General features: G+C 49.3%; 3 protein-coding genes across 12 annotated transcripts in view; 2 read left to right on the top strand and 1 right to left on the bottom strand.

The window, feature by feature from the left end:
- ATM (Serine/Threonine-kinase ATM-like protein) overlaps positions 1–15,125 on the bottom strand; it is a 289,283-nt gene that overhangs the window by 49,281 nt on the left and 224,877 nt on the right. The window lies entirely within an intron of this gene.
- LOC147443599 (uncharacterized) lies at positions 5,994–7,279 on the top strand. The gene has a single exon (XM_086526411.1). It carries the CDS (start codon positions 6,239–6,241, stop codon positions 7,277–7,279), a length of 1,041 nt encoding a protein of 346 aa, XP_086382537.1. The 5' UTR covers positions 5,994–6,238.
- Positions 7,310–8,907, top strand: LOC147443598 (uncharacterized). Its single transcript, XM_086526413.1, has 2 exons — positions 7,310–7,649; positions 7,701–8,907. The coding sequence occupies exons 1-2, from the start codon at positions 7,310–7,312 to the stop codon at positions 8,093–8,095; spliced, it is 735 nt and encodes a 244-aa protein (XP_086382539.1). The 3' UTR covers positions 8,096–8,907.

The following is a 15,125-nucleotide window of genomic DNA, read 5'->3' as shown; positions in this document are numbered from 1 at the left end:
TTACATGTGAGAATTTGCGGTCTTAAAAGACAAAGGCAATGTGGACGAAGAAGTAAAAGAACTCACAGCCTTGATGGGGATTCATGAGCCGACGCACACAAGGGCATGGAGAGTGGGCAACATAAAGAAAAATGGAAGCAGTGGAGAAACCTCAAAAGAAAGAGCACTCATCCTCCGTTTTCCCTCCATGGAAGCGAAGAAGTCCTTCTTGAAGAAAAGACCCAATCTTAAAGAGACTGGCATCTTTCTCGGGGATGATCTCACCCTCTCGCAGATCGCTCATATGTAGGAAGTAATGCCGGAGATTAGAGCGGCAAGGAGAAAAGGCAAGATCGCTTTTTACCGAGACGGAAAAGTGGGTAATACTAGAGCGACGCTCCACATGACGGTGCGAGACTTATGGGACCACACTCAAAGTAGCTGCCTGGAACTGCAATGGATCTATGCGTCTTGATGTGGGAGCTTTTGAGGATAGCTTTACTGGAAGAGACATCATCTTTTACTCTGAGACACACTAGGCCCCTGGGCAATCCATGCCTGACATCAGTGGATACACGTGGAAGACAGCCTACAGACAGGAGACACGCTCAGAGCACAGAGGGCGGGGCTCGGGGGGAGTGGCAGTGTTATTTAGAGAGGATCTGCAGCCACTGATACACATAGACCGCAGGGACCAACAGGCTAGATACATGTGGGTGACATCATCTTTTACTCTGAGACACACTAGGCCCCTGGGCAATCCATGCCTGACATCAGTGGATACACATGGAAGACAGCCTACAGACAGGAGACACGCTCAGAGCACAGAGGGCGGGGCTCGGGGGGAGTGGCAGTGTTATTTAGAGAGGATCTGCAGCCACTGATACACATAGCCCGCAGGGACCAACAGGCTAGATACATGTGGGTGAGACTGAAAGCAGAGACAGGCAGATACCTCTATCTAGCTATTTGCTACTTTCCCCCGAGTACATCAGTTTATGCAGCACCCAGAGGAGAGTCCCCTTTCTCTATTATGGATGATGACATATGGGAGTTCTCTAGGGATGGTGACATTATCATCCTAGGGGACTTCAATGCTAGGACTGCACATCACCAAGCAGTGTTTTATGATACTTCAGAGGAGATGCTAAGAGAGCTAGATGTTGCAGAGACGGGCCTTTCCAGACTATCATACGATGTGGAATATATTGAGTATGGGCGACACCTGATAGACATGGGCACTGCACATGGATTGGCCATCTTGAACGGCCTACAGAGATTTCCTGATGCGGGAGGTTTTACATGCTTCCCACACAGACATGGAGCAAGCACGATGGACTATGTCAGGGCACAGCCGAATCTCATCTCACAGTTCGGCCCAGACCGGTCGGGGTGAGCAGTAGATCATGCTCTAGTGTCAATGACCATCTCTTTCCAGTTCAGTGTAGCACACAAGGCACGGGTAGCAGCCCCTACTCGCTACGCATTCACACGGGAGACGGATTCTGTATACATGGACGGGATCTACGGACGCCTATGCACTGAGGACCCAGGGCGACCTCTAGAGGAGCTAACTAATATACTGACACAGACATTACATGAGGCAGCAGTAGAGGCATACCCACACACCTAGCCTGAGCAGAGCCGCCGATCAGGGAGCATGCCTCAGAACAGCTGGTAGGATGAGGAGTGCCGCCAGACTAGAGCCAGACTTCAGAGGGAGGTGCTTTTGGGGGACGTCACTCACAGACAGTCACAGATTGACTTCCGACGCCTGGTGCGGCGGAAGAAGAGGGCTTTTCTGGCTCGACTTGAACAGGACCTATACCAGCTATTCTTGAGTCAGGACTCGCGTGAGGCGTGGCGGCTCTTTCATGAGCAGTCCCCCCCCCCCCCCCTGCTATTTCCTCCACAGATACCTGGGGTCAGTACGCATCATCTTTGTACACAGTACCTGGACAGTCGCCCCTCCCCAACCCCCCCGACCCATGCCCCCACACATGTGCTTTTTTCACCGTTGAGATGGTGAAGAAAGCTATTGACACGATGACGACTGGGAGAGCATATGATCATGATGGTTTAGTCGCTGAGCATTTCATGCATGCCAAATACCTACTAGCAGAGCTTCTAGCAGTTATGTTTAACCGTGCCATGTGTGAGGGCCTACCGGACACTTGGAGCCTATCTACCATCGTACCTATCTTCAAGACAGGAGACTCCATGGAGCTTGGGAATTATCGCACTATTATGATTGGGCGCACACTGGCATAGTTGTATGCGTCCATTCTTGAGCAACAGCTGAGTAGATGGGCAGAGAAGGAAGGAATGCGTGCAACTGGGCAGGCAGGGTTCAGGAGAGGCTTCTCTACTCTTGACCATATCTTGACACTCAGGGCCATCATCGAGGAAGGCAGATCTCATGGGAGACGGATCTATTGTAGCTTTGTGGACTTCCGCAAAGCTTTTGACATAGTATCCAGAGCCAGATTGATGCGCAGATTACAGGAAATGGGAGTACCCACAGAGCTCATTTGGGGGATCATGGCATTGTACAAATCAGTAGTAGGGCATGTACGCACCCCGGAGGGACTTTCTACACCGGTTCACTCCACTATTGGGGTGAAGCAGGGCTGCCCGCTCTCTCCTACTCTTTTCGGTATGTATGTAGATGAGGTTTCTGACTACATTGACAGCGATGGGGATAAAGGTGCACAACTGGCAAGGACATGGATTCCACTTTTGTTATATGCTGACGATATTGTGTTGATCTCCGAATCCCCAGAGGGAATGCAACGTCAATTGGATGCTTTGCATACGTTTGCCCACCAAAGTGGTTTGTCTGTCAACCTGGGTAAACCAAGGTTATGGTGTTTAATACCACCCCACAATGGATCAGGAGGTCAGCACCTACATTCACATACGGCCAGGAGACTCTGGAGTACACAGACGCTTACACTTACCTTGGAGTGGTTTTTAGCGGACCCACATTCTCACTCAGAAGAGCAGCAGAGACCAGACTGACTAGAGCCCACGCAGCATTGCGTAGATTGGAGAGGATGTGCTCGCAGGTCCAGTTTCAGGAGCCCCGGACGAAGCTCTAGCTCTTTGACACCTTGGTGGCTTCAGCATTGCTCTATGGGGCTGAGATATGGGGACCTTCATTGGATCACCACGGGAGGCCGGGCTGCACAGACGGATGGGGGAACATGGAGAAACCTCTCGTCTCTATGATCTCGCGGCTCATTAAAGCCAAGGCATCAGTACCACGGGCCATTATCTGAGCAGAGCTAGCGGCCCCCCCACTGGTGGTGCAGGCGCTCACCAGATCAATCTCCTTCATAAACCGCACATGGGAACTTCCCAGAGACAGATATGCTCGCATAGCACTTGAGTCCTCTCGACAGTTAGCCATACAAGGAGATACAACATGCTGGTATGGGGAGATGACATCATGGTTTCAGGCGCATGGGTTCAGCATGGACAGGCTGCCACCATTCCAGTACTCATTGGATGCGCCATCTCTCAATCTTACACAGTCGGAGATCACCAACCTCATCTGCCAAGACCTGACCCAGCTAGACACCAGGAGGACATGGATACAACCAGCACAAGAATTGGGCACGAAGATGGCTTTCTACAGAGAGCATCTTCTCCAGCTCACAGAAGATGGTTTTGTGACGAGACCAAGGTACATGGATACCCACTTGTCTCATGGGATACGATGTGCTATTGGCCAGTTACGCACATCGTCTCACCAGCTACGGATTGAAACTGGGAGATACAGCAGAGTACCGACAGAGGCCAAGACATGCCCCTTGTGTGACCTGGAACCTGAGACAGAGCTGCATTATACATGCCGCTGCCCCGTTTACTACGAGATACGAGGCTGCTTCCATTGCTTGTTCAAAGAGGGTTTTGGACCACTCTCAAGAATAATGGGATACGAAGATCAGAGATGCCTGGGTCTGTTCTTGCTCGAGCTGCGCAGAAACAGAGAGAGCGTGCTGAATGGCAAGGCCAGCCAGTCTCAAAGACGGATCACAGACTTCTTCAGAGCAGACACGGGACAGCCGCAAGAGCCACTCCCACAGCAGAGCTCCCCCTCGTCTCACACGAGAGGCACACTGATCGACCGAGCGATTGAACTGGGGAAATCCAGGCGCCCACGACTGCGAAAGACTACACAGCATCGACGAAGGCTACGACAAAAGGTTCGGAGCACGCTGGCCAGGCATGCACGACGCCCGGTTAGACTACAAACCATGGAGGAAATTGATGAGATTCGCCAACGACCGATGCTAGATCTTTTGTGATTTAGTTATCCCAACAAGCCGCCCATTTTGGCTTAGTTTTTTGCTTAGATCACATTGACCAATCCAAGATACCATAGAATATATCTTTGTTTTGTTTTGTACTGTTGTTAGGTTATTTTGTTACTCTGACTTTGTATCAGATCCACCACCTTGTAAATTTCTGGTCTCATAGGTCATTATGGCCTTTTTAAGACGTTAATATAACATTTCATTTCATTTCATTTCTCCCCTTGCGCACGCTCTCTCTCTCTCTTTGCCCCCCCCCCCCCCCCCCCGTTTTTTTGTCTATCGCGGGTTAATTTTCAGCCTTTTAAGTTTTTATTTATTGTCTATAGTCTATCGCCCACTCCCCCCCCTCTTTTTAAAATTTTTCGAACTTTCGCCCCGCCCCCGCCCCCAGACTGCTTCTCTCTCTCTCTCTCTCTCTCTCTCTCTCTCTCTCTCTCTCTCTCTCCCCCCCCCCCCCTACCCCTCCCCCCTCGGGCTGCTTTCTCTCTCTCTCTCTCTCTCTCTCTCTCTCTCTCTCTCTCTCTCTCTCTCTCTCTCTCTCTCTCTCTCTCTCTCTCTCTCTCTCTTCTCACTAGGCACGCATTATTCTCCACGGCTGCGTGCGGCATTGGGCGATCTAACAGAAGCTTCATACGTAGACGATCAGGCTTCTAACCGCCTTCTGACTGGCAGCTTAATCGCAGCTCCAGGGCTGTAGAAACGCAGAGGGAGCAGAAGGTGACGGTCAGATACGGAGGCGACAACAATGCAGACAGAGAAATCATACGGGTAGACGGCGGCAAGAGTGCACGGGCGGCATCATCACACGCGTAGGCCGCAACATCATTCACTCAGGATTCAACAAAAATTCTGAGTTCCAAATGGTAAGTGAGTCCGATACATCTCTTGAACGACAAAACATGGAAGCAATCTCCCCTGCCATAGGACACGGAAGCCGTCAATGTCTCACCTGCTTGCAAGTCATGAGCAAAGGCAACCTTCATGCTCACGAACAAGCGGATGGCGCAGATGGAGAGGGAAATGAAGGAGTGGAAAACAGAGATGGAAGGATGGTGGAAGGAGAAGGCCAACCTCCTTCAGATGGTCTTCAATGAAGGCGCACACTGGAAGAAGGAGAAAGAGAGCCTTAACGCAGAAATTCAGACACTCAAAGAAGAAGTCTCAGCCCTCAAACAGAATAACCCAAATGCCGAGATACGGACACTCAAAAATGAAGAATCTGCCCTCAAAAAGGAGCTTGCTGATAGAGTAAGCAGTGGCTAGAGGAAGACGAATTTCAACCCTCGGTAATAGATGAAATCAAGGAAATCCCCCTGTCTATTGCGCGCCCCCCCCCCCCCCCCCCCCCCCCCCCCCCCCCCCCCTGTTTTTTTGTCTATCGCAGGTTAATTTTCAGCCTTTTAAGTTTTTATTTATTGTCTATAGTCTATCGCCCACTCCCCCCCCCCCTTTTAAAATTTTTCAAACTTTCGCCCCCCACCCTCCTCCTCACTCTATCGCCTATCGCTCCCGTCCCGCCCCCCCCCCCCCCCCCCCCCCCCCCCCCCCCCCCCCCCCGACCCCTACCCCTCGTGCCCCCCCCCCCCCCCCCGGGCTGCTTCTCTCTCTCTCTCTCTCTCTCTCTCTCTCTCTCTCTCTCTCTAACATTCTTCTCACTAGGCGCACATTATTCTCCACTGCGGCATTGGGCGATCTAACAGAAGCTTCATACGTAGACGATCAGGCTTCTAACCGCCTTCTGACTGGCAGCTTAATCGCAGCTCCAGGGCTGCAGAAACGCAGAGGGAGCAGAAGGTGACGGTCAGATACAGAGGCGACAACAATGCAGACAGAGAAATCATACGGGTAGACGGCGGCAAGAGCGCACGGGCGGCATCATCACACGCATAGGCGGCAACATCATTCACTCAGGATTCAACAAAAATTCTGAGTTCGAAATGGTAAGTGAGCCCGATACATCTCTTGAACGACAAAACATGGAAGCAATCTCCCCTGCCATAGGACACGGAAGCCGTCAATGTCTCACCTGCTTGCAAGTCACGAGCAAAGGAAACCTTCATGCTCACGAACAAGCGGATGGCGCAGATGGAGAGGGAATGAAGGAGTGGAAAACAGAGATGGAAGGATGGTGGAAGGAGAAGGCCAACCTCCTTCAGATGGTCTTCAATGAAGGCACACAGTGGAAGAAGGAGAAAGAGAGCCTTAACGTAGAAATTCAAACATTCAAAGAAGAAGTCTCAGCCCTCAAACAGAATAACCCAAATGCCGAGATACGGACACTCAAAAATGAAGTCTCTGCCCTCAAACAGGAGCTTGCTGATAGAGTAAGCAGTGGGCTAGAGGAAGGCGAATTTCAGCCCTCGGTAATAGATGAAATCAAGGAAATCAAGGAACAAGTAAGGCTGATCACAGAGGAAGAGAAACTGAGTGTGGCAAAGACATCTTCATGGGCGGAGATGATAACAAGGACACAGAAAAAGGCGGACGAGGCCGAAAAATGGATTGAGGTCGCCAAGAAAGGGAAAGGTCAAGAAACTCCTTGTACACCGACGCTTATCAACATGACCCTCGAAGAGGAACAAAGAAGGCGAATGCGAGCACTGCACGTGAGAGTGACTGGGCTTAAGGACATAAATAATGTGGAGAAAGAGGTCACAAGCCTTACATCCATGATGGGGATGGAGAAAACATTGCACACAAAGGCATGGATGGTAGGTAAGATAAGTGATGGCGCGGGAGAGTCTTCAAAGGGGAGAGCTCTCATACTACGCTTCTACTCGTTGGAAGAGAAGAAGGAATTCTTGAGGAAGAGGCCTACTCTCAAAAAGACAGGTATTTTCCTCGGAGATGACCTGACTCTCTCACAGCTCGCACATATGAGAGAGGTAATGCCAGAGATTACAGCGGCAAGGGAGAAGGGAAAGATAGCCTTTTACAGAGATGGACGGGTGGTGATTTTAGAGCGACGCATTGCATGACGGTGCGAGACCTATGGGACCACACTGGAGATGACTACATGGAATTGTAATGGGTCTATGAGACTGGACGTGGGTGCATTTGAGGACAGTTTCAAAGACAAGGATATTGTATTCTTCTTAGAGACTCATCAAGCCCCTGGACAGGTAATGCCACAGGTCATGGGTTACAGATGGGAGACAGCTCATAGGACAAATGCGAGATCTGAGCATGGGAGCAGAGGTTCAGGAGGAGTAGCAGTGCTATTTAGAGAGGAACTACAACCATTACTGCATATTGTACGAAGAGATGATCATGCTAGATATATGTGGGTGAGACTGAGAGCTGACACAGGTCAATTCCTATATATTGCCATATGTTACTTTCCTCCCAGTACATCCATGTATGCTGCATCCAAAGGGCAGTCCCCTTTCTCTATTCTAGATGATGACATATGGGAGTTTTCTAGGGATGGTGATATCATTCTCCTAGGGGACTTTAATGCCCGAACAGGCAACTCGCAGACAGTCTTCTACGACACTTCAGATGAGATGCTCAGGGAGATGGATGTGGGTGAGCTGGGACTGGACAGATGCTCAGATGATAGAGAGCAGACGGAATATGGAAGATACCTCATGGAAATGACGACTACACATGGATTAGCCATACTTAATGGCTTACAACGATTTCCCGAAGTAGCCGGTTTCACATGCTTTCCACACAGACATGGGGCCAGTACAGTGGATTATGTTATGACACAACCAAGCTTTGTCCCCTGCATTCAGGATTTCACAGTGGGAGCCAGGCCAGTGGGCATAGCAGTAGATCATCTCTCTTGACACTGTCCGTTAAATTTCAGTATAGTACAACCCAGACACCAAGAGGCAGGTCACACATCCGCTATACATTTACACCAGAGACTGATTTCGTTTATACAGAGGAGATCTGGGACCTTCTATTGGAAGGCACAGCTGGCACAAATGGTACAGGCCTCTCAATGGAGGAGTGCACCAATCTATTGACTGAGACATTGCATGGGGCTGCATCAGTCGCATACCCACACACTCAACCGGGTAAGAGACGACATTCTGGGATCATGCCCCAGAATAGTTGGTATGATGAGGAATGCAGAGAGATGAGAGCCCAGCTTCAGAGAGATCTTCTGTTAGGAGTCACCACTTACAGATAGTCTCGGATTGCTTTCCGACGCCTTGTGCGACGGAAGAAGCGAGCTTACCTAACTCAGATGGAGCGAGACTTATATCAGATGTTCTTGAGTAGGGACTCAAGAGAGGCATGGCGACTCTTCCATGAGCACTCTCCCCCCCCCCCCAGTGATTACTTCACCGGATGTGTGGGGCCAATATGCGACATCACTATATACGGTTCCGGGACAGGAGCCCCTTCCTGACCCTACCAAGCCTTGCCCAGCTACAAGCACTTTCTTTACACCGGAGATGGTACAAAGGGCCATCGACAGGATGAGGACCGGGAAGGCATATGATCATGACGGTCTAGTAGCGGAGCACTTTATACATGCCAAGGATATGCTGATGGAGGTTCTCGCAGTGTTGTTCAATTGTGCCATGTGTGAGGGATTACCTCAGACATGGAGGTTGTCTAATATTGTGCCCATCTTCAAGGCTGGTGACCCTACAGAGCCTGGGAATTACCGCACTATTATGGTTGGACACACATTGGCACGATTGTATGCATCTATTCTGGAGCAACACTTGAGTAGATGGGCACAGGGCGAGGGTGTACGAGCAAAGGGTCAGGCCGGCTTCAGGAGGGGTTTCTCCACTCTTGATCATATTCTGACACCAGGGCCATTATTGAGGAGGGCAGAGCACATGGGAGACGGATCTATTGTAGCTTTGTGGATTTTCGCAAAGCATTTGACATGGTACCAAGGGCTCGATTGATGCGCAGACTGCAAGAGATGGGGGTGCCCATAGAGGTAATTTGGGGGATAATGGCTTTGTACAGATCACTGGCAGGACGTGTGCGCACTCCGGAAGGCGTATCTGATTTAGTTCACTCTACTATTGGAGTGAAACACGGTTGCCCATTGTATTTGGTATGTATGTTGATGAGGTCTCTAATTACATTGACAGAAAGGGTGACAGGGGTGCCCAGTTGGCAGGGACGTGGATCCCATTGTTTCTTTATGCTGATGATATTGTGCTGATATCTGACTCACCAGAAGGTATGCAATGACATTTGGATGCACTACGCAGTTTTGCAGAGGATAGTGGACTGGGCGTAAACCTAGGTAAAACAAAGGTTATGGTGTTTAACACCACACCGCAATGGGTCAGGAGATCAGTACCTACTTTCAAATATGGTCAAGAGATTGTGGAGTATACAAATGCATACACTTACCTGGGGGTAGTCTTCACTGGGCCGAGATTTTCTTTGAGAAGAGCAGCAGAGACTAGACTAACTAGAGCCACTGCGGCTCTGGGAGGAATGGAGAGGATGTGTTCACAGGCTCAGTTCCAGGAACCTAGGACAAAGTTATGGCTCTTTGATACTTTGGTTGCCTCTACTATGTTATATGGGGTGCAGGTTTGGGGACCTTCTATAGGCCAGGATGGGTGGAGGCATATGGAGAAGCCCCTGGTATCTATGATCTCTAAGCTGATTAGAGCCAAGGTTTCTGTACCGCATGATATCATTCGAGCGGAATTAGCTGCCCCCCCTATGGAGATTGAGGCGCTCACCAAATCAGTCTCCTTTGTACATAGTCTGTGGGATACTATCAGAGACAGATATGCCAGGGTGGCTCTAGAGTCCTCCAGACAATTAGCTCTTAACGGGGATACATCATGCTGGTATGCTCAGATGGAATCATGGTTTCACACACATGGTTTCACCATGGATAGGTTGCCTCCTTTTCAATACTCTCTTCAGGCACACATGAGGTCTCTGACACGGGTTGAGATTAATAGACTCATCCGTCAGGATTTGATCCAGCTAGACACGAGGAGGACATGGATAGAGCCGTTACAAGAGTTGGGCACAAAGATGGCCTTCTATAGAGAGAATCTTCTCCACCTCACGGGGGATGGGTTTGTGATTCGACCTAGCTATATGGACACGCACTTTCGCATGGTTTGCGTTGTGCCATTGGCCAGATACGCACGTCCTCACATCAACTCGAGATTGAGACTGGCAGATTCAGAGGGACACCAACAGATAACAGAATATGCCGCTTATGCCATCTAGAGCTAGAGACAGAAGTACATTACATATGTCATTGCATAGTGTACTATGAGATACGAGGTCGTTTTCACTGTCTATTCAAAGAAGGTTTTGGGCCTCTATCTAGGGTAATGAGTTATGAGGATCAAAGATGTCTAGGGCTTTATCTACTTGAGATACACAAGCATAGAGAAACCTTACTGAGGAGAGTTGAAGAGAGACATCCCCAGAGACAGATCACAGATTTCTTTACACTAGATACTGTACACCCAAAAGAACAGACGGAAGAGCAACCAGGGACGGTCGAGGGGTCTACCCGTACTACTGGCATTCTCATAGACCGAGCATTTGAGCTAGGGAGATCTAGACGACCCTGAGGGAGGAGAGGAGCTACACAATTTCGAAGGAGACTATGGCAAAGGATTCAAGCCATACTCTTGCGTCGTCCAGAGTGCAGATGAAGATGGATCTCTACTCCCCTCCCATATTGTCTTCACATTGTAATGCTTAGTTTAGGATCCCGTAGTATTTATATTTTGTTATCCTAGTTTAATTTATTTTGTTAATCTGACTTTGTATCAGATACACCGCATTGTAACTTTCTGGTCTCATAGGTCACTTTGGCCTTTTGAAGATGTTAATATAACATTTCTCTCTCTCTCTCTCTCTCTCTCTCTCTCTCTCTCTCTCTCTCTCTCTCACGACCAAAGCTAGATCTCTTGTGATTCAGCTATCCCAACAAGCCGCCCATTTTTGCTTAGTTTTTGCTTAGTTCACATCGACCAATCTAGGATCCCATAGTATATATCTTTGTTTTGTACTGTTGTTATGTTATTTTGTTACTTTGACTTTGTATCAGATCCACCACCTTGTAACTTTCTGGTCTCATAGGTCACTATGGTCGAAGACGTTAATATAACATTTCATTTCATTTTCTCTCTCTCTTTGTACTTTCCGTACTCAGACATGGTATCAAATTCACCAATTGTAACTTGTTGGTCTCATAGGTCATTTTGGCCTTTCAAAGACGTTAATATAACATTTCATCTCTCTCTCTCTCTCTCTCTCTCTCTCTCTCTCTCTCTCTCTCTCTCTCTCTCTCTCTCTCTCTCTCTCTCTCTTGCGGACGGCGATCAAGCATGAGGAAGATGAACCATAAAGCCGACCCCCTAGAGGATGCCATTCAAAAATGCAAAGAGGAAATGACGGAGATCATTACCAAGATGACCCGCAATCTCTGGGGCATAATAAACATGCTCGAAGGACGCATGCTGATCCAAGAGAGCAAGATAAGCACGCTGGAAGACTGAGTGACGACCCAAGAGGAAGAGATCGCGTCACTCAAAAAAGATCTCGCCGAAGCACGATCAAGAAACACATTGGAAGAGGGCGAACTGCAACCCTCAGTAATTGAAGAAATCAACACGATCAAGGAGCAAGTACGGGCCATCAAAGAGGGAGAAGAGCAGCACAAAGAAATAACGACTTCTTGGGTGGATGTTCTTACCAAACTCAACAGAAGGCGAATGAAGCCGAGAAATGGATCAAGGTGGCCAAGAAAGGAAAAGGCAAGGAGATAACGCCAACGTCCACACCCAACATCATTAATCAGACACTAGAGGAGGAGCAGAGGAGAAGGGTGCGCGCTTTACATGTGAGAATTTGCGGTCTTAAAGACAAAGGCAATGTGGACGAAGAAGTAAAAGAACTCACAGCCTTGATGGGGATTCATGAGCCGACGCACACAAGGGCATGGAGAGTGGGCAACATAAAGAAAAATGGAAGCAGTGGAGAAACCTCAAAAGAAAGAGCACTCATCCTCCGTTTTCCCTCCATGGAAGCGAAGAAGTCCTTCTTGAAGAAAAGACCCAATCTTAAAGAGACTGGCATCTTTCTCGGGGATGATCTCACCCTCTCGCAGATCGCTCATATGTAGAAAGTAATGCCGGAGATTAGAGCGGCAAGGGGAAAAGGCAAGATCGCTTTTTACCGAGACGGAAAAGTGGTAATACTAGAGCGACGCTCCACATGACGGTGCGAGACTTATGGGACCACACTCAAAGTAGCTGCCTGGAACTGCAATGGATCTATGCGTCTTGATGTGGGTGCTTTTGAGGATAGCTTTACTGGAAGAGACATCATCTTTTACTCTGAGACACACCACGCCCCTGGGCAATCCATGCCTGACATCAGTGGATACACGTGGGAGACAGCCTACAGACAGGAGACACGCTCAGAGCACAGAGGGCGGGGCTCGGGGGGAGTGGCAATGTTATTTAGAGAGGATCTGCAGCCACTGATACATATAGCCCGCAGGGACGAGCAGGCTCGGTACATGTGGGTGAGACAGAAAGCAGAGACAGGCAGATACCTCTATCTAGCTATTTGCTACTTTCCCCCCGAGTACATCAGTTTATGCATCGCCCAGAGGACAGTCCCCTTTCTCTATTTTGGATGATCACATATGGGAGTTCTCTAGGGACGGTGACATTATCATCCTCGGGGACTTCAATGCTAGGACTGCCCATCACCAGGCAATGTTTTATGATACTTCAGAGGAGATGCTAAGAGAGCTAGATGTTGTAGAGACGGGCCTTTCCAGATTATCACACGATGTGGAATATACTGAATATGGGCGACACCTGATAGACATGGGCACTGCACATGGATTGGCCATCTTTAACGGCCTACAGAGATTTCCTGCTGCGGGAGGTTTTACATGCTTCCCACACAGAGATGGAGCCAGCACAGTGGACTATGTCATGGCACAGCCGAATCTCATCTCTAGTATCCAAGATCTCATAGTTAGGCCGAGAGCGGTCTGGGTGGCAGTGGATCATGCTCTGGTGTCGATGACCATCTCCTTCCAGTTCAGTGTAGTACACAGGCCACGAATAGCAGCCCCTACTCGCTACACATTCACATGGGAGACGGACTCTGTATACATGGACGGAATCTACAGACGCCTATGCACTGAGGACCCAGGGCGACCCTTGGAGGAGCTAACTACTATATTGACACAAACATTACATGAGGCAACAAGAAAAGCATACCCACACACCCAGCCTGAGCAGAGCCACCGATGAGGGAGCATGCCTCAGAACAGCTGGTACGATGAGGAGTGCCGCCAGACTAGAGCCAGACTTTAGAGGGAGGTGCTGTTGGGGGACGTCACTCATAGACAGTCACAGATTGACTTCCGACGCTTGGTGCGGCGGAAGAAGAGAGTTTTTTTGGCTCGACTCGAGCAGGATCTATATCAGCTATTCTTGAGTCAGGACTCGCGTGAGGCGTGGCGGCTCTTTCATGAGCAGTCCCCCCCCCCCCCCCCCCCCCCCCCCCCCCCCGCTATTTCCTCCACAGAGACCTGGGGTCAATACGCATCATCTTTGTACACAGTACCTGGACAGCCGTCCCTCCCCAACCCCCCCGATCCATGCCCACACGCATGTGTCTTTTTCACCGCTGAGATGGTGAAGAAAGCTATTGACAGGATGAAGACTGGGAGAGCATATGATCATGATGGCCTAGTCGCTGAGCATTTCATGCATGCCAAAGACCTACTAGCAGAGCTTCTAGCAGTTATGTTTAACCGTGCCATGGGAGGGTCGGGCACATGGGAGACGGATGTATTGCTGCTTTGTGGACTTCCACAAAGCATTTGACACAGTGCCGAGGGCTAGATTGATGCACAGGCTACTGAAGTTGGGAGTACCCACAGAGATCATATGGGGGATCCTGGCTTTATACGGTTCAGTGACTGGCCAGGTACGCACTTTTGAGGGGATTTCTGACATTGTTCATTCCACTATTGGAGTGAAACAGGGGTGTCCTTTGTCCCCTACACTTTTTGGTATGTATGTAGATGAGGTCTCTGACTACATTGACAGAGCGGGTGACAGAGGCGCTCAGCTAGCAGGGACATGGATCCCTTTATTATTATATGCTGATGACATTGTGCTGATATCAGAGTTGCCAGAGGGCATGCAGAGACATTTGGATGCATTGCACAACTTTGCAGAGGATAGTGGATTGTCAGTGAACCTTGGTAAAACCAAGGTTATGGTGTTTAACACCACACCACAGTGGGTCAAGAGATCGGCACCTACACTCGTATATGGTCAGGACACTGTGGACTGAGCTCAGGAGATCGAGACGACCACGACCGAGACACAGGAGCACACTACATCGACGGAGACTCCAGCAGAGGATCAGAGGCATTCTAGCAAGACACCCAGATTGTCATTGAGGGCCTATTCTACATTTTCACATTTCACATTTCACACTTCATTTTCAGTTTTCATTTTTTGTACTTTCAGTACTTTTTGTACTTGAATTTCAGACTAGATTCACCACTTTGTATCTGATGGTCTCATAGGTCATTTTGGCCTTTTGAAGACGTTAATATATCATTTCGTTTCATTTCATTTCTCTCTCATGCTCTCTATAGAAAGCCATCTTCACGCTCAACTCCTGTGTCAGCTCTATCCATGTCCTCATGGTGTCCAACTGGGTCAAGTCCTGGTGAACGAGTCTAGTAATCTCCACACGTGTAAGAGATAGAGACGGTGCAGCAAGGGAGCATTGGAAGGGAGGTAAGCTGTCCATACTAAAGAGAGAGAGAGGAGGGGGTGGGGGGGGGGCTGCTTCGCTTCGTATGTG

This window comes from Adiantum capillus-veneris, chromosome 13 (assembly GCF_014529385.1).
Source record: "Adiantum capillus-veneris isolate H3 chromosome 13, ASM1452938v2, whole genome shotgun sequence".
Classification (NCBI taxonomy): domain Eukaryota; kingdom Viridiplantae; phylum Streptophyta; class Polypodiopsida; order Polypodiales; family Pteridaceae; genus Adiantum; species Adiantum capillus-veneris.
The sequence above is the reverse complement of the archived record's forward strand: the minus strand, read 5'-3'. Positions and strand labels throughout refer to the sequence as shown.

Coding starts and splice junctions, on each gene's coding strand:
- LOC147443599 (XM_086526411.1), top strand. CDS start 6,239: ATGGTAAGTGAGCCCGATACATCTCTTGAACGACAAAACATGGAAGCA.
- LOC147443598 (XM_086526413.1), top strand. CDS start 7,310: ATGACTACATGGAATTGTAATGGGTCTATGAGACTGGACGTGGGTGCA. Junction 7,650..7,700: donor CATATGTTACTTTCCTCCCA/GTACATCCATGT, acceptor TCTCTATTCTAG/ATGATGACATATGGGAGTTT.